The sequence below is a fragment of the Diceros bicornis genome, chromosome 26, assembly GCF_020826845.1.
Source record: "Diceros bicornis minor isolate mBicDic1 chromosome 26, mDicBic1.mat.cur, whole genome shotgun sequence".
Lineage (NCBI taxonomy): Eukaryota > Metazoa > Chordata > Mammalia > Perissodactyla > Rhinocerotidae > Diceros > Diceros bicornis.
Window position 1 is genome coordinate 33435617 of NC_080765.1, and position 19761 is coordinate 33455377.

The 19761-nt window shown below is 41.3% G+C and overlaps 2 protein-coding genes across 6 annotated transcripts in view; both read left to right on the forward strand.

Moving 5' to 3' along the window:
• SMG1 (SMG1 nonsense mediated mRNA decay associated PI3K related kinase) overlaps positions 1-2177 on the forward strand; it is a 108506-nt gene extending 106329 nt beyond the window's left edge. For all 5 annotated transcript variants that reach the window (XM_058569959.1, XM_058569961.1, XM_058569960.1 and 2 more), the window contains one exon: positions 936-2177. In XM_058569959.1, the coding sequence (XP_058425942.1) occupies positions 936-1013 (78 nt within the window). In that variant the 3' untranslated portion in view covers positions 1014-2177. The remainder of the gene's footprint in view (positions 1-935) is intronic.
• Positions 2178-7925: 5748 nt separating this feature from the next.
• On the forward strand, positions 7926-16527 carry ARL6IP1 (ADP ribosylation factor like GTPase 6 interacting protein 1). The gene is made up of 6 exons (XM_058569964.1): positions 7926-8035; positions 10221-10354; positions 10793-10912; positions 13292-13409; positions 14280-14364; positions 14791-16527. The coding sequence occupies exons 1-6, from the start codon at positions 8000-8002 to the stop codon at positions 14907-14909; spliced, it is 612 nt and encodes a 203-aa protein (XP_058425947.1). The 5' UTR covers positions 7926-7999; the 3' UTR covers positions 14910-16527.
• The last annotated feature ends 3234 nt before the right edge of the window (positions 16528-19761 follow it).

Sequence of the window (19761 nt, forward strand, 5' to 3'; positions counted from 1 at the left end):
TTCTCCTGAATTCTCCATTACAAATGTGCCTTTTCTTCTGTGGGGTAAAAGTTTGAGACCAAACATCCTATTTTCTAATGGTTTGGCATCCACAATTCAATTTTAACATCAGCAAGAAAGTTTTTTAATTTTAAACACTGTTACGTTGCTGTATAGGACCTGAGCCTAAACTCTTGGTCCATAGTCACTCTTTAGAAACAGTTTATCAGAAACCATGGATGATATTCTGAGTCAGGGGTATCTTTACTTCAGAAACTTTCTGGTAGGTTAATGGGTTGTGTGCTTTCGTGATTGTCCGTCTTAGCTCTCTGTCCATCTTTTTAAAGATGCTTGGCTATTGTGCTGTTTATTACGACAGTTATTAAATTTTATATGAAAGAAAGTTAAGGGGCTCCCAGGAGTGGGGTGAGTATAGAGTTCCTTGCACACGACTTTTGGTGTAGGTTATAATTCAGCAGCCACGTATTGAGCATTTACCATATAATAGGACCCTGTTGGATGCTCTGGATATAGAGATGATTGTGTCTCTTACTATAGAAGAAAATCGAGCTGAGTCAGAATCAGCAGACATTTGTTGAGCAGCTGTGTTCCAGAATCTGCTCGGCACTTGTTTATATACCTCCTGAGCATCAACCCAGTGACTTCACCTGGCTAACCCCAACAGCACCTGTGAGGCCAGTGAGACTCTCTCCTCATCTAAGGATTCATAAGGCTCAAAGGGATTGTGACTTTCCCCAGACACACATAATGCAGGCTGTGGAATTATGAGGGAAGCTCAGCTTACTTAACCTCTTTCCACCGTAGCAACTACACATCCTTTGGGTAATTATTTGGTTGATTAGAAATTTCTCTTAAACAATTTGTATAACTCATATATGAACCATGTCCTTTCAAGTTTTAAATGGCTTTAAATACTATCCTGCCTATTTTTACAGGTTGACTATGTCATTAAGGAAGCAACTAATGTAGATAACTTGGCTCAGCTGTATGAAGGTTGGACAGCCTGGGTGTGAATGGCAAGACAGTAGATGAGTCTGGTTAAGCGAGGTCAGACATCACCAGAATCAACTCAGCCTCAGGCATCCAAAGCCACACCACAGTCGGTGGTGATGCGACTGGGGGCTTACTCTGAGGAAACCTAGGAAATCTCGGCGCTAGGAAGTGAATCCTGCAGGACAGCTGCACTCAGGGATACGCCCAACACCATGGCCTGCAACCCCAGGGGCAAGGGTGAAAGAAAGAAAGCTCACCGCCTGAACACGGAGATTGTCTTTCTGCCACAGCACAGCTGCAAACGTGTCAGGAGGTTAGCTGCAGAAAGAAATCGGAATGCTGCGGAGCACAGAGTGATTTGGAACTCCATTCCACCTGACCCTGTGTGTACACTCCAGGAAAAACAAACCCCGCTCAGAAACAGAGAAAACTGGGGCCGCGAAGAAATCACAGCCAAGGAAGATTTGATGCATTCAGATTCTCGTGTAACACTTGTTGCTTGGCAACAGGACTGGTTGGGTTGACCAGTAAGTACAAAAAGCCTATGCGATGTGAATTTCAGAAATGGACTGAAAATGGAGAGCTATGTAACAGATACACTACATTGGAAGAACTCACTTCTGAAATGAAGGGAAAAAAACCACCCCATCGTCCTCCTCCCCAGCCCCCCTTCCTTCCACGTACTCATTCCCCTTTTACCTGATCGTAGTAGATTAGCCATCTTTCAAATTCACTTTTATTTCAATCCTTATATTTCATATACTTCTGTCTTGATGCTGTTAGCAACTTATATTTGGAGTGATAAACAGAAATTTCTCCAAAACCACTGATAACATGGAAAAGTCAAGGATTGTTTAAAGGTCTGATGATCACATACAAAATGTAATTCTGGTTATTTAAGTCATTTCTGTGATTCTATCATGTACAGTTTCCAGAATTGTCACTGTGCATTCAAAAGTAATGAATCTAACCAACATTTGATTTAAAGTACACTCCCCTTTGCCTATAGTGTGCATTTTTTGGAGGTCATTCAAATTTTCCCTCTTCTGTGATTGCTGTAGTTTCTTTCATAGAAAGTAGCTAATCCAATGTAATCTTTTACCTTTTTAAAAACCAGGATAGAGTACCTATTAGAGTTTTACATTGTTGATGACAGATTAACAATAAAGTGATGTTCTGGTGGAGGTAGAGTGAAATGTTTTTTTAATTTAGTTTTCTCATTTGATACTTTTAATTTACACGGTGTAAATTAAAAGTGCTTTAGTTTACCTGGCATTTTAGGACAAGTACATGAAACATCAGCGAAAGTAAGAACCGCCACCATCTTTTATTAAGTTCAATTATTAGTCTGTGAAGTGCTTTACTTTTTGAACAATTTTAATAGTTTGCTGTTCAGTAGTACATTGTAGTGAATTCATGATCAAGGTTTCCGTAAATTTAGCATTGCATTTTAGTACTGACTGTGTAAGCTCAATTGTTGATCCAAAATAAAAATCCAAACTAGAATTCTTAAAATCACGTATCAACACAAAGTAGAACGCAAAATAGATTGTTTGAGTACATTTTTCCTGCGTTTTAGAGATTAGGACTGTGATCACTTTCTGGTTGCCATTCTTCACAGACAAACTTGAAAAGTATTAAGGAAAAATTCCACAGAGCTCTGGCCTTTTCTATATTCTGATTGCCACACTAATCTAGAATTTTGAAATACCCATGAAAGAATGCATTTCAGTATCAGTGCTTTTTTAATACTTGGACAAGTATTGCAAGAAAGGTGGTATTTTTAAATACCCATGTGTCTAATAGCAAGTGAAGGAACCTAGTGCATCAGATTTTATTTTCTTCATTCATTTTGAACCTTATTTTCACAATCACAACAACCTATCTGGAATAACAATGCCATATTGTGTTTTGCACGCTGCTTTATTTCCGAGAGGCTGTGGGAGCTATAGCGTTCATCACTTGATTACCTCTGCTCTCTCAAGTTTAAACAGTCTTTTTAGCAACATTCTTTGTTGTCACAAGGGAAAACTTTTATCACAGTGATAAAACCAGTTCACACTAGTTTGTCCCTATAGGTAGTATTCAGAAATTGCTTCCTCTTTGGTAAAGAAGATAAATGAAATAGGTGAATTTTATGGCCTGTGAAATTCAGGCTTCAGAGGTACCTGGCACCTTATCCAAGCAAAAACAAAACAGCTTTATATCAACATGTGCCTCTGGTAAATTATCCATCGCTTTTATTTTAAAATGGTCCCTCAGAGAATACTGTGGCATATACCTGTTTGGTTGTGGGGCAGATATGAATAACTGGTGACTTCAAAGCTTGCTCTTTACTGCACTCGACAACGGGCCTCCAGTCTGTACAGTTGACTTCCTCTGGGCAGTCATTCTGCAAGTAGCCTTGCCATTGGAACTGTTGTAAGAGAACTCAGTTAGAGATTTAATCAGTGGTAAAAGGCCCAGTGATAATAGCAGAATGAGAAGACAAGGCTATATTTTGGGGATTATCTTGTAAATTAATGTAAAGTTTAGAGTGCTGTGGTTATGAAGTCATACATTTTTGATGATACACAATACCTATGGAAAACCAGGGATCTCCTCCTCTCTCTTCCTCCCTCTCTCTCTCTCTTTCTCAGATTCAGGGGGTACAGAATAACCTACAACCTCTTCCTCAATTCAGAGTACCCTTAGAAATTGAAGTTTATCTTAAGTGTTTTGTTGTCTTCATTTCCTAGAATTGCCTGAATTTTAGTTGATTTCTCTACAAAGCAGTGGAGGCTTAGTAGTTTATGGAGCTGTATCTGTGTTTCTCTTTTACTCTGTTTCTTTGGTGTGTCTTGCAGTATCATTATTTCCGGTTATGAGTTCTTAACAGTTTGCTAGGTGATTGTTAAGATTCTTTTGTGTCTGACACTTGTGGTGAGTTGTTTTTGAGATCTGTGAGATTTCTGTGTGAGAACTGATAATCAGCCTCTTGATCTGCTTCCCTAAATGGTTTTTTTAGACCCCAAACCCCAGGTTCAGGGTGAGGGTTTATAATACAAAGAAAAACTTCCATCACTTCTGCCCTTAACACTTGCCTCTGTTACCTTAAGGCTTAGTATGTAGTTTTCTTAATATTGTCCAATGTTTGGTGTTATCTGCCTTGGTTTAATTGCAGGTTTTTGTTTTTGTTTTTTAATTGTGGTTGTTCTGATGTGTGAAACTTAAGGAAAGAGCCATTAAAAACTGCCGAGCAGGGCAATGCAAGTACAGCCAAATATTACAGTTGATGTGCAATCTTAGTTCCTTTTAAATCTGGGGTTTTATAGGCAGTACTTTAAATTGAAAAGTCTTCCTGGCCTATTTTCCTCCACATATTTGTAATTACTCTGGGGGCTTACTTGTTTTGGCAGTACTAAAATCAAAGGAGCTGGTTCTTCTTTTCTCCCAATTCTTTTCCTATTGAAGAAAGCACCTACAATAAGCCTGTTAGTCGTATTCATATACATCAAAAATCAGTGACTGCTTTATTATTAGCAATTTAAGTACCTTTGTTTTACATAAAATTAGAACCATTGACCTTCCATTCTATATCTTCTTGAGCTTGTAAAATGCCAGTAATTTAGAGCTAGGACTTCCCCCCACTTAAATCAAGGAGGTAGAATATATTAAATAAGGGTCACTTAAAGAAAGTAGTTGGGTTGTATTAGAAAGTTTCCTCCTGTGGGGAAAAACTAGCTAGCATTATAGATTTTTCCAGACATTGGGGAAGGGGAAATTCACTGTATTATGAACCTCTTAAGGGTGTGTTGCACTTTTCCTGCTTTTTAGGCCTGGGTAACTGTCATCATCCCTTATTTACAGGAGGGCAAATGGACTCAGGCTGAGAGAAGCTTCATAGGTTCAGGGGTTAGTGGTACAACATGAACTGCTTAGAGTCTCTTGCTTTCTGTGGGAATTTGACTGGGCTTACTAGGGAAAAGCTGTTTGTTGTGCTAATGTAAAAATGTCATACAATTAGCTTGACTTTCGAAGATGGTAAACTTAAGGAACTGCTTGTTTTGAAATGCAGACTTGTAGAATGTTTTCTTTCTTTCAAAACAGGCTGATTTTTCTTTTTCTTTTCCTGCAAGTCCAAGTTTCAGCTCTTGTTTAAAGTTCTTGTGTCAGTTATTTTTCTGGTTTAAATTTCCTTATATTTCCAGCTGTAATGTCAGTGGCACCATCATACTTCACTTACTTGTTAATTTCCTTCACCCTTATTATAAGAGCAAATTGAGTTGAACTGAATCTTCCTTGTCCCAGTAACATTGTATAAATAAAGTGGCTTCTCTGTACAAAAGGTTGTAATGCCTCCTGATGGGTATAATTTTGTGATTGTATTTAAGATTAAAAGTTGAATAAATCACACCAGCTTCCTGAAAATGTTCGTAATGCATCTTTTGGAAAACAAAAATACATGCCTATGTTCTGCATATTTGCATTAACATGGCAAAGATTGTATGAAATACCTGTTTTTCAAAAAATAAAGTCTTAAAAGACATAGCATTTAAGCTCTGAATTTATTGGTTGAAGTAGGTTCCAGAAAACTTAATTTTGGAATATGGGTAGTTTTTTTTTTTTTTAAGCATTAATACCTCCAAAAAAATTTTTTTAAAGCTTAATTCTCTAAAAAGTAAATTTTTTACCCTCCAAGTTCTATTTTTGAACAGCAGTGGAAATTTTACTTCAGTGGGAAAGTTCTTAGTATTAAGGTACAATGTATTAAGCTTAATTTTGTCAATATTTAAACAAAACTGTAGAACATTATTGACATGTATGTTCCCTGGGGTATGAAAGCTCAGAAGGAGAACAGAATTAAAATGTCCAGCTTGTTTCATTATCTGGAAATCAGATTGCATTTGTTGCTGCTAGTTTATGTTAGGAGGGTTTATGTTAACTGTTAAGTCATTTGGCACGTTTCAAAAGATCACATCCTGTCCTTGTAGTACAAAAACAGCACAAAAGGAAGCTACGCTAAGGGTAGGCTTTTTTTTTTCCCTCTAATAAGGCCAATTGTAAGTTAAAGACAGACCTTACAGCAGCACTTAGGCTCTGAAGTTGCAGATAGGTCTGGGAACACATTCCTTGAGTAACAAAAATACTCCATGGAGAACTTCTGCTGTTTGAGTTACTTAAATTCTTTTCACCTACCTCAATTTCACAAGCTGGTGTTGAAAAGTCTTTCTTCTTAAGTTGTACATAGGGAACTTGGGTGAAAACCAGAAGCATTCTGTAGCAAAAGCTGATCTCCAAAAGTAGAAATGTCGATGTTTAAAGCCTAATAACTCCTTGGCCTCGCCTTTGGCAGTGAATGTTACTGTGCCTGTAAGCAAATTTTGCCTTCAAAGTGCTCAACATATGCACTATTATGTGGCTGCTGATTGTTAGGGACCTTTTAATTTTCTTTTGAAGAGGTAGGGGAGGGCTTGCGACTCGATAGCTTTAAAGTCTCCCAAAATGGGGTCTCTATGTGACTGCATACATCACCTGTTTTTTTCCCCCAACATCCCCCAAAGTGGCACGTTATTGAAGAGGCCCCTTCCCTTGCAAAGGCTCCCCCCCACCAAGTGTTGATACCTAATCCAGTTGCTTTATTTTTTTCACAGATCCATGGCAAATTTCACACCCTTTCATGAAATTCACAATGTTCCTGCCCCCCTGGTTCTCTTAGGAGCTGCATGTGCGCTATAGCTGTATTCTCAAATTTCTTTATGCCTTCCCTGAACTCTTAAGAACCTGGTAGTTATTTAAGGAATGCTTTTAAAGTAATCTAAATTCGATGGCATAATACAGATGACTATAAAAGGATAAAAGGCTGGAAGTTAAAAGCTATGATAAATTTTCCTGAAACAGACAATGTGACCAGGTCAACATTTGGCCTGATTTTGTTTGTACCAAGTAAAGAAAATCAAAGCACTTGTTAATGCATGTTGAAATCCTGGAGAGAAAAGGAAGTGTCTCAACATAGTTCATCTAATTCCTAAATTGCCTCTGAATCCCACGGTTTGCATCTTTCCTTAGCATGACTTACAGTGTAAGAAAGGTTCTGTCAAAACGAGTCCTTTTTTGGATAGGGAGCTCGCAGTTTCCTAAGTAACTGAAGTGCCCCACAAGGAATTTCCTTAAAGACTCCACGTAAATAAGCCAACTTGATAAGTCAGTGCATTTTTCACAAGTTCTCAAACTAGACCCAGATCCTCCTCCCTCCCTATCAAGCTAAGGCCGTATTACTAATGGGTAGGAAGGAAAAACTGCAAAAAATCTACATAAATAGCTCTTCTCATTTGTCCTCAAAACCTCAAGAGGTGGGCACGAGTCTCCGAGTCACAAGTCTGGGCTAAACCGCCCGGTGGCCTGACCAGAGCGGGGATTAGAAGAAAGGGGGAGCCGCCCAGGGGCACAGCGAGGGCGGGGGGCACCCGCCTGGTGGGGAAGGGGGTCCCAGCCGACCCCCTTCATGACATCGAGGTTAGCGTCCCAGGCCCATCTCTGCCCTCCGCCTGATATGCGTGGCATATTTCTTCGAGGACTAAATTCCAGAGAGGCTCCTTAGCTGCTCTGAACTCCAGCAGAAGAGGCTCCGAAGACGACCGCAGCGTCCACGCCTGGGGCCAGCGAGGCCAAACCAGACCCGGGGCGGCCGCATTTCAACCGCTGCCGAGAGGCCTGGGCGGGGCGTCGCACATCTCCTGGGCGCTGATTGGTCAGTCCCTGCCCCGCCCCCTCGGCCCGGAGCGGCCCCGCTCGCCTTTGACCTCGATTTCAAGCCATGCGCTGGGCAGCGGTTGGTCCGGCTCCCCTTAAGCTTGAGCTCGATCTGCCCAATGAGGAGCGAGCTTCGCGGGGTCTGTCGGGAAAGGCAGCCAGCCTATATAAGCGGCTTGCGGGGCGTACCCTCGCGCTGGAGTCGTTGTGCGGGTCCTGCAGTAAGGCTGCGTTGGAGGGTGGCTGGCGCTCGCTGAGCGGCACCTCGGGGACGATGGCGGAGGGAGATAATCGCAGCACCAACCTGCTGGTGAGCCCCGGGGCCTCGTCGCGGGGGAACCGAGCGGGGCCTGCGGACGTGGGTGGGCTCAGGGAGGCGGCGCTGCGGCCTCGTTCCTGTCACCGCGGCGGGCCCGGCCCTCCTCTCCCGGCTCCCAGGCCAGGCGACGACGCCTGCCCCTCGGGCTTCTTGGGTGGCAGTCCCTAGTCGTGTGGACCCCTGACGTCCCCTGGGGAAGGTGCGGACCGGCCGAGGAGGGCGCGTGATCAGTCACGAAGAGGGTTGAGTAGGAAGTGGGCGAGGGGGCTGTGACGAGCCTGGGGTGCAGCCTGGGCCAGACGGCCGCGAGGGGCCTGTGGAGCGCTTTGGGGGCCCAGGCCCCAGCCGCATCCGGGTTTCCCCCTTCTTGATCTTAACCTGGATGTCCTTTCGTTTTTTTTCCCCCCAAGACTTGGACAGGAGTGGAGGGTCAAAGGGCTGCTGCCCGGTTGTTAGAGCTGGCACAGCTTAAAACGGCAGGGAGGCTGCGAGTTCGCCGCGGGGAACTGGGCGTGGGGTCCAGCTGGAAGGACAGTGGGCGTCCTGGCGTTGGTCTGGAATTTGTAAGCCTTTGGGGGGGGTCTCAGGACGACTTCAGAAATAAGCAGGGGTCCGAAGGAACCGCAGTGAGATGGTATCCCAGGCGGGCAAGTGTAACCCCTCTGCGAATTTCACGGCATGATCTAGGCAAAAACGAGAGAAATCCGTGCATTTTCTCCGTTGCCTTTCCCCAGGGAAAGACAGGCCACACGCCACAACCACAATGAATAGAGGAACCAAAGAATTTAATTTTTCACTTTTGGTTTTTCCGAGAGCCCAGGTGCTAACGAATTAAGTGACTTTGCAGGGCAGTTTTGATTGTGCGTGATTTTCATTTTGCATTGGTTTTTAGAAACGCATGACCTGCCCCGTTACACACACAGACCACACCCCTTCTCAGTGCTGTGCTTAGTTAGCCCTAGCCAGGTTGCTTTTAAGAGGATTGACTGAAGCACAAAGAAGTTGCCCAGGTTCACACAGCTGTTGAAATGACAGATCCTGGCCTGGTGCTCAGCTGCTCTTGCCCAGCAGAGCAGTGTAGCTTTAAGGGGAGCGAGGCCTTTGACCTTATTTTTTCCTGGATTCACATCTGTTAACCTTTGTGTGGCTCAGCTTCCTCTTCTCTAAAATGAGGTTAGTAACGCCACCTTCCTTTTAACTTTTTGGGAGGATTAAAATATAAGCATATAAAATACTCAGCAGAGTTTCTGGCACATAGTAATTGCTTATTTAACTATATTAAGCATAGTATATGAAGTCAGAAATATTGACACCTAAGTGTGATCAGTGTGGCTCAGATAGCATTTTCATTAAGATTAAGCTGCACTCTCCCCTGTTATTTGCATGTTTCCCTGTAATAACATTTATAAGGACATGTTCCAGTTTTTTTTCCTCTACCCAAATCAGCTTAAGGGCTTTTTGCCGCATTAGCTCATCCTAGAAGTCTGCTTTCAGCTGATAGTCAGATTTGCAGAGAAATTTGAGGTCTAACTAAAATGTCCTGATAAGTGTAAGAAGCTCTGTATTAAGGAGATATATTGAGCTAAAATGCTTCTTATAATTTGGCGAGTTTTCCTTAATTGTGTAAATGATGTCAACATCTAAATGATTCCATTACACAAAGAGCTATTTTAGAAATTGCTGTTCAGGGAGAGGCTTTCCTAATGGATTTAGAAGGAGGGGTTTAAATCAATGGAATGACAAAACAGCAGATCAGTTCTAACTACCTGAAATGGGGGAATTGAAAGTGATCTAATTTTATACTTTGGGCACTGCCACTTAGTGCATGACTTTGGGAAAGTTGGTTAACCATTCTGAGCTCGCTTTCTTTCATTGTAAAATGGATCTAATTGTCCCTACCTTGAGGGGCTCTATAAGGATTATGTTACATCGTGTATGTAAATAATAGCCCAGTACTTGGACTTGGACGGGGACCATTAAATGATAGTTTTTTCCCCATTAATTTCTGTCTTTGGTACGAAAATTGCAGTTTTTTGGAAACTAACTTGTTTAAGATAGTGATTTGGTTAAGAGCTATTTCACACACACTTGGTGCCTTGGAAGAATTTAACTCTCTAGGAACCACAGAAATGTTGAGAGTGGTAAAATGACCGCTTTAAATGTTGGTCATGCGTAGGCTGCAGAGACTGCGAGTCTGGAGGAGCAGCTGCAAGGATGGGGAGAAGTGATGCTGATGGCTGACAAGGTCCTGCGCTGGGAGAGAGCCTGGTTTCCACCTGCCGTCATGGGGGTGGTTTCTCTGGTGTTTCTGTAAGTGCACTGTTCAATTGCTATGGATTGTGCTTGTTATTAGTAAGGGCTCAGGTCATACACAGCCTTCATTTAGTCTTTTGTGTAATGTATAATCTGTAAAGAATGCCTTTCCTTAGAGCAGTTCGCCTAGTTTTCAGAATTTGTAGTACTTATGTAAACTCAGTAACCTAATGCAGTTGAATAAAGACCCTTTGCACTCCTAAAAAGTATTGAGGACCCCAAAGAGCTTTTGTTTCTTGGTATTTGCATTAACCATTGCAGCTATGATGTCATCATGTCATGAAGCTTTTGGAAAACCACTTGTGAGAAAGTTAGAATGAAAAGGGCAAATAACATCTTTGAGAACCAGAGGACTCAGTGAATAAGCATCTTCAGCTGGGAATAATAATAACTATGGTTTTCTAACCTTTATTAATTTTTTTTTTTTTAAAACAGGACTATCTACTATCTAGATCCATCTGTTCTGTCCGGTGTTTCCTGTTTTGTTATGTTTTTGTGCTTGGCTGACTACCTTGTTCCCATTCTGGCACCTAGAATTTTTGGCTCCAATAAATGGTAGGTGGCCCAAGGATTTGGCAGTCTAATTTCTGAGAAGTTCCTGAACCTGGTGGCTGTGATTAGTATCCTGTAATTAAGCACAGAGAATTGTCTAACCATCAGAATCTTAGGGGTTAGATTTATTGCTTTTATGTGAAGACTTTCTTAGCTGATTCAGATGTAAATCATGAATTTCTGGTATTTATATCTCCATAGTTCTTTTATGGTCTAGCATTTATTTTGACCTTTTTTTTTCTTTCTAGACCTTTTTTATGGAAGTGAGGTTTTTTTAGGTAATGTTTTATCAAGGATAGCAGAACTCATAATGAGCTTTCTATAAAAGTAGTATGTTTACATTTATTTCCATTGATATTTAAGATGTAATGTTAATTTCATGCATTATTTTTGAATGAATATGAAAACAGTAACTGGTAGATTTTTGTCCATTCGTTTAGCAACTATTTATTGAATGTCTGCTTTTATGTTAGACACTTTTCTGGGTGCTGTGAAATGTTTTGACCTTTAAGATTGATCTTGTGTTTAAGGTTGAGACGTTGAGGCAGTGCAGTGGTGGTTAGCTGGATGCAGAGCAGGTGCTTCAGAATAGGTTCAAACTGTGTATACAGGTGGATTGTTGATTTCATTTATACTGTTTTTTGGGGCCGGCCCCGTGGCTTGGCGGTTAAGTGCGCGTGCTCTGCTACTGGCGGCCCGGGTTCGGATCCTGGGCGCGCACCGACGTACCGCTTCTCCAGCCATGCTGAGGCCGCGTCCCACATGCAGCAACTAGAAGGATGTGCAGCTATGACATACAACTATCTACTGGGGCTCTGGGGGAAAAATAAATAAATAAATAAAATTATACTGTTTTTTGAATTGGTTATTTATGAGTTCCCAAGATATAGTTAAGTGGCTATGGATCATATTAAAGTATTTTAACTTCCCTCTGGAATGTTGCATTTCTCACTTTTGATCCAAATAATGAACACAAGTAGATGCTGGAATAGATTTTCTTCTTCTAGCTGCTATTCTCCCTTGGTAGTTTATTTTAATTTGATGAGTAGTCTACTTGTGCCTTTAGTTTTTTGTTGCCCCAATAATAGCAAATTATAAAATAATTCTGTAAAAATAAAAATTTTAGATGTATGCCTTATGGACTTTTGAGAACAAATTCAGACATCTTGGAGGAGTTTGTTTAAGTTATGGGATAATTAAGCATGTTTAATTTAAGGTGTTTCCCCCATAGCAAAATGGATTAGTATTGGGAAATATCCTTTGAATTGTTTTTCACGTGCAGCAATAAATTGAATTATGCCGCTGTTTTCTGGGCAAGTTTGCAATTATGCAATGTAACAGTTTAACAAAAGGAATCAACCTCTGACCTTGACTGTATTAGCCAGGTGACATTCTAATCTGCTAATTTATAACTCCTGGAGAAAAGTTTTCAGAAATAAACACTGATAGTTTCATGGTAATCAGTATGTGGCTCAGTCTTATCGACAGAGCAGTTTTATTTTTTGATCTTTGTGGGCAAGGAAGGACACTGTTACATAGCCACAATCAAGCCTTGACCATGGGTAGCATATAAGGTCTGATTGTTTACAGGAAGTTCCAGGGCTCAGCAGAAACCCGTCTACTGTATCTATCACTGCAGTTTTACAGGGACGAGGACTAGAGGAGAGAAGGCCACACATCCCCCAGCATAGGGCCTACTTTATAATAGCAGCCATTATACCTGTATAGCAAAAAGAAGACAGAAACAACTTTTTTTTTTATCAGAACCCAAAAAACATTGTAAATAAAAAAGGGCTTTCTTGGAGGATCTTTTTGTATTTTTACTGCTGTTTATGATTATATTTTCCCTCACTGGGACTAAATTTATAAAGAATTTGGATTTGAGCTGTATGCTGCTGCCTTGGCATCAAATATATGAAGCCCAGTTGAGGGTATTATGCTTTGAATGCTAGTAGTTACTGTTTACTGAAGAGTGCTCAAATACAGCTGTTTGGTAGAAACTTCACATCTTCCTCAAAATAGTGGGACTCTGATGGGCTACAACCCAGGATTCATTAGGATCTGAAAAATAATATAAGAATAGAGAAATTAATGTATACTGATTCCTGCATGACCCATAGTAGTCATGGGTCTTCTGTTACTTTCATTAACCAGATGTGGCTTTAGAAACATAGATTACCATTACTGTGTACACACATGCATGTGTCTTTATGTAGAAACTTATTCCTGTGCTAGAAAAGATGTCTTAATGGTACAAGAACTTTTTTACCTTTATAAGATAATGGTGAATCATTGTTGTTTTTTCTTTAGAAGATAGCTTTTTAAATTTGAGGAGATGGTATATTTCTGTTTACTATAGTAAAGGGGAAATTCTTTTTCTAGGACCACTGAGCAACAGCAAAGATTCCATGAAATTTGCAGCAGTCTAGTCAAAACGCGACGCAGAGCTGTGGGCTGGTGGAAACGCCTCTTCACACTAAAGGAAGAAAAGCCTAAAATGGTACTTTTTTTGTTCTGACTTAATTAAGTAAGCAAAATTTTAAGGTTGAGTCCATTTTTACTTCATTGTAGCCTAATGAGAGTCTTTTTGTTTTAATAGTTGTAGTTTGATATTTATCATTATCCATTGGTTTAACTCCTTTGAGCACATTGAGAAATGTTTATCTGTATTTGTTAGACTGAATCACTGGAAGTTAAAATTACATTTTGCATTTAATTTTTTATTTTAGTCAAGCAAAATTTTTTTGTTTCTCTTCTTTTTTACTTACTGAAAGAAAAGTAAAAGACATGTTTAGAAAGGATTTGTTCTCTTGTGTCTTAGGTTCACATGAGGTTACTGTGTGAAGTTATTAATTGTGAAAGTAGTAAAATTTATATTATAAACTGTATATAGAGTTACAGTAATTCTAGGAGGGAATGTATCTAAATTCTGTAAAGTAGATATAATGGAGATTTCTATGGGTTTTATATAATATATACATACCAAGTGTTTTTAAAGAAAAGTGGTCATAAAAACAGAATTATTGAGGCCAGCCCGGTGGCGTAGTGGTTAAGTTTGGGCACTCCACTTCAATGGCCCAGGGTTTGCAGGTTTGGATCCTGGGTGTGGACCTACGCACGGCTTATGAAGCCATGCTGTGGCAGTGTCCCACATATAAAGTAGAGGAAGATGGGCATGGATGTTAGCCCAGGGCCAATCTTCCTCAGCAAAAGGAGGAGGATTGGCAACAGATGTTAGCTCAGGGCTGGTCTTCCTCACAAAAAATTTAAAAAAAAACAATTATTTTCCAACCTTTGAAACTACCTCCTAAAGTTATGCTTCTTAGTCTGTTTCTAGGAGTTGATAATTTCTTGTTATTTTTATTATTAGTACTTCGTGACCATGATCATTTCTCTTGCTGCGGTTGCTTGGGTGGGACAGCAAGTCCACAACCTTCTTCTCACCTACCTGATAGGTAAGTCTTGAAGGAGGAACTCCAGGCACATCCTGGCCAGTGAAGTCTAAGGGAACTTGGTCAGTAAACAAATATGTGTGTGCCTGCCAAGTTTAACGCACTGATCAAGGACCTGTGGGAGCATAGAAAGATGACTGAAACCAGGTCGTCGTTTTCAGGGGGTTTGTGGTCTTATAGGAAGTTAAGACAGTATAACCAAGGTAGAAAGTAACGTGCAAGAGGTCAGAATAAGCAGTGTGTTATCTGAGATTGGGAGGTATGATAGCAGAAGTTTCTGGGGATAAAGACTGACAGAAATCACGGATTTCAGATTGCTTCCTCCCATTGGAGTGTCTAATAGTCCAGGGAACTACCTTCTGTAAAATGTAATGACCTTTAGCAAGTTAACTACTGCCTCCTTAATTTTGTTTGTTTATTTATTTTAAGTGACTTTCATACTGTTGCTTCCTGGACTAAACCAACATGGAATCATTTCAAAGTACATTGGAATGGCCAAAAGGGAGATAAACAAGCTTCTCAAACAAAAAGAAAAGAAAAATGAATAATGCGTCTGCTTTATTCAGTGTCATTAGTAGCGTATACATTGTCCTTGGGAACAGTTTGTATTATGCTCTCTGGATACTAAAATGTTACAGAAGTAGTTCTTTGCTCTCCCTCATTCTGCCCTTAATTAGTAGAAATTCAGACTTGCCAAGTAAGGCTTTATGCGTAGTGTCTTCATGTCAGGTGTTGCGGGGTGCATTCTCATCATTTGGCCTTCTATGGACGACTCGTTTGTGAGTACGACTTGTTTTGATTTTTCTCACCCAGGGTTAATTGAATTCTTACTTTTAGGCAACTTCCTTTAAAATAATGTAGTGGGGAACTTCACCCTTTAGTCCAGTTAACAGTGACTCGGGATAATTGTTCGAGTTGGTCGTTGCTTTAGCTCGATGCAAGGTAGTGGTCGGAGGCTACAGGAAGCTGGTTCTCCTGTCTACTTCCACAGTCTGCTTACAAAACTGTCCGGCACATGAATATAGAGACCAAGTCTACCGCTTCTGATGAAGAGACCAATTAAGATTCATTCCTCATTCTGTTTCTATACCGTGGGAAAGAATCCTCGTGGAATAAAATGAGACCAATTCCATGCTCTAGTATGTGTTGGTTTCTCCCTTGTAGCAATTTGGAGGAAACATTGATCCTTCCTCCCAAATGAGGAATCTGACAGGCTTAGACTTCTTGTCCCCTTGCACTTAGACTTCAAGTTAGTAGATCCTTAAAGGCTTTTTAATAGCAGGCTTCCAAAAGGTTGTGTTTAGGATTTTTAGCATACTTTTAATTTCAGATTTTCTGCTGACTGAAACTAAAGTACTTAATAGGTTAAGACTCATGTCTTTGACCTTCACTCCGAGACCAGCCAATAAAGGACAAATGTCTTCCTGTGTTTAATCAAGATTCATTTCAGTAGAAAATAACCTTATCCTACTAGTTTTTCAAGACCAGAATAAGCCTTTAAAGGTAAGCCTCAAGATTCTCACCACATGGTAATGCTGGCTGCTTTGGTCTCCGTAGATTTGGCATAGGAAGGAGGTGGTGACTATGCTGGCCTCTGACTTGTCTCCTAGCTATTTCTCTGAAGAATGCAAGGGCTGTTGGTGGGAACAGATTGTGGCCATGATAGCTGGCCTCTGGTCTACAGAGATTTTGTAACTCCTCGGAAGCGTCTTAGAATCATTCTCCTTCTCAGTAGCTAGAAATGTAGAGTAGTTGAAATCTTTAGGAATGAACCTCTGAGGGCCGAAAATGTGACATATTTGGGAACAATTCTTAAACTCTGATTAATGCTGTAATATAGTTTTGTGAATTTATTGCACTGATGCTGTAAAACCTGGACCTTGTGAAATATCTGTCCCTAAATAAGTGTTGTTTTCTCCCCTTCAATATTGCTGTAAACAGTGGCACCTATGTAGCATATGTTGGATTTTTTTTTTAATGTTTCATATGAAAACTACAAATTACCTTAATTTACATGTTTCCTCATTGTAAATAAGCCTGTCTTCCTATCCAGATTTTTTTGTGTATGTGTGTTCTACCAGTTAACCACTTGTGAGATTTTAATCCTGTATTATTTCTTCTACTGTGTTTTGTGTAAAAGGGGAAAATAAAAAAAGCTGCAATTCCTCCTCGTGCCCTTCTTTCTTTACCTTAGCCAGTACAATGTCTACATGACTGGATTTGTGAATCCAATTAATGAACTACCCTGTGACACCATTACATGCCTATCAGATACTCTCTTTTTTTTTTTTTTTTTGTAATTTTTATTTATTTATTTATTTTCCCCCAAAGCCCCAGTAGATAGTTGTATGTCATAGCTGCACATCCTTCTAGTTGCTGTATGTGGGACGCGGCCTCAGCATGGCTGGAGAAGCAGTGTGTTGGTGCACAACCAGGATCCGAGCCCGGTCCGCCAGCAGTGGAGTGCGCGCACTTAACCGCTAAGCCACGGGGCCGCCCCCCTATCAGTTACTCTTTAAGAACAAAATGAAATAAAAGGTTTAAATTTACTTATTCAGCAAACATCCAGGCACCATGCCACATGGAAAAGGAAATACAATGAATGAGTGATGGCCAAAGATGATGTGTGAGAGGGCCAAGCCAGAAGAACAGGCAGAGCACAATGCAGGCTCAAGGAGAGGGGCCGCCATGGGCACCTCTGTACCCCGGGGCCCACCTCAGAGCTCAGTACACGAGGTGCTCAGTAAGTAATTGGTGGGTGACGTGTCTGCCCTTGAAACATTTTTTAAAATTAGAGCTCAAATTGGATGTTTTATCATTGGGTATTGCTATCAATACTTAGTGGTCCTGGGAACAGGTTGACTATCAAATTCTAAGCACTACCCAAAAGTATGGATCCTTCTTTGGACCCTCCTGGGGGTTTGGTGATGTCCAGAAAAGGAAAGTCTCAACCCAAAGGCACCCCATGGTTACCTAATGCTTTGAAATGCTGGTCTTCCCCCATGTAGCTGTGAGGACTTCTCAGGCCACCTCACCTGGCTGGCTTCCTCCCCAGGCCAGCTGGGCTACCCCTTTGCTAGCTCCGCCCACAGCAAAAGTTCCTTGCCTCAAAAGACGCAAAAGACACTTGCCTTGGTACCACCTTCAGCAGAGGTCCTATCATCCCAGAGTTCACAGGATGCCAAGAGGAGGCCATTTGGAGTTCGTTGTGCCAAGAAGAGGGAAAGGATTTGAGCATTTTTAGAAGTGATTTAATGCCAGCAGCTCATGTTACCATTTATTTATTTTTTCCCTGAGAAAGATTAGCCCCGAGCTAACATCTGTGCCCAGCTTCCTCTACTTTGTATGTGGGTCGCCACCACAGCATGGCTGATGAGTGGCGTAGGTCTATGCCCAGTATCTGAACACACAAACCTGGGCCGCCAAAACGGAGTGCACCAAACTTAACTACTAGGCCATGGGGCTGGCCCTGTTACCATTTATTTTTAACAACTCAGATCATGTTCAATCCTATTTGAAGCCCTCTTAGCAGGTTCCAGTTTGCCTACAGCATAAATAAATCACAAGCTTGTGAGACAATTTGTACACAATTTGTACACTTTGCTCCATTTCCACTCCTCTACCCTATTTCCCAATTCCCGCCCAGCCCTTCTGAGATTTCTAGCCATCTTTATATGATTCCATGCCCTCCTAGTTCTTAGAGCTGTTATAAGCCTAGTCCATCCTAGGCTACTGCCCTGCACATCCTACCGTTTTGGGATCAGGTAGACGTAGATCCAAACCCCACAAAGTAATTTATCTAGTGGCTTAGACAAGTCACCCCTCTTTTTTGGCTTTGACTTTTCAAGCTAAAGCAAAATATTAAGATTGAGTCAATTTCAGATTGAATTTAGTTTTCCCATTTGTGAAATGGGGATAATAGTACAGATCCCATAGGAGCATTGTATAATCGCCTTTGTTGTTCTTAGGAAAGTTAATCTCCAGGAAGCACTTAGTGGCAGTCATGAATTGGTAGTGGCTGGTACCTTTCATGACACAGATCAAATGGCACCTCCTCTGTGAAAGCTTTAGCAACTTCCCAGGCCCCTTCTGCATTCCCACAGCACTGCATGTTGGCATCCTATATGGCACACTGCCCGGTTGTTATTTAGAGGTCTGTCTCCTCTACTGGCATCTGCACCTTTTAAGGGCAGAAACTGATATTTTTGTCCCCTTACCCCCTGGCACCACACCTGGCACATGATAGGCTCTCATTAGATGTTGGTTGAATGAATGAAGGAATGAATGAATGAAGTGTATACAGAGAGAGTGGGTGGTGCTATTTTTCTATTTAGGGTCAGGCTCTTGAAGGAAAGTGGGTTTATTCACTTAACTCCTCGCTGTTGCTAAGGCCCTCAGTGAAGGTGAACTCCATATTTTTAGTAAACAAAACATGTACAGGGAACCAGTTCCTCAAGAGAATTTTCATTAAAAAAGCAAATGTTCCTTTTGTAATGTAAATTATCACCAAAGAATTCTATATTCCCTGAGATGTTCAAATTGGGAGCTTTGCTTTCAAGATTCACTTACAATTTGAGAAGTGGATGGATGTGGACTTAGTGAGCTGAGACAATATACTAGTAATAAACGTTGATTGAGCACTCTACCAGGTTTTGTGTTGATCCCTTTTATACGGATTAGTTCGCTTATCCTCACAGCAACTTCAAGTGACTGCTAGTATCATACTCATTTTACAGTTGGGGAAACCAATTTGCCCATTCATTCATCAGATATGTAAGGAGTGCCTATTATGTGCCAGATAACTTCTCTAGAAGCTGCGAGTACAGTGGTGAACAAAATTGACCAAACCCCTGCTTGCTTGGAACTTAATTTGGAAAATGGGACTGGAGGGAACCCGGAGAAGGCTGTGTGTGTGTGTGTGTGTGTGTGTGTGATTAAAGGAAAGCCGGGGAGCAAGCCTCCTGGCTAACTGGGGGAGGAAAGTTCAAGTTAGAGGCAAAAACAAATGCAAAGACCCGGAAGTGGAGTATGCTTGTAGTGTTTGAAGAAAATCAAGCCAGAGGAGAATGGTGGGGGCTGAGGTCTGGTGCGCCCGTGCGAGGAGGCAGGTGTGCACGTCGCGGAGGACCCTGTAAGCTTTTGTAAGGAATTTGGATTTTACTGAGGGTCATGGGAGCCCTCGGAGAGTGCATGATCTGACTTAAGGTTTTTTTTTTTTTTTTTTCGTGAGGAGATCAGCCCTGAGCTAACATCTCAGGTGATCAGACCCTGGGCTTCAAGCGGTAGCTACAACTCCCTGTTCTTTCCAGTGGCAGAATACGTATGTTGCGCTTTTAGTACGTGCCGGACGTTGTGCGAGCCCTTTGCCACCATTATCTCATCGGCCCCTCGCAATAACCT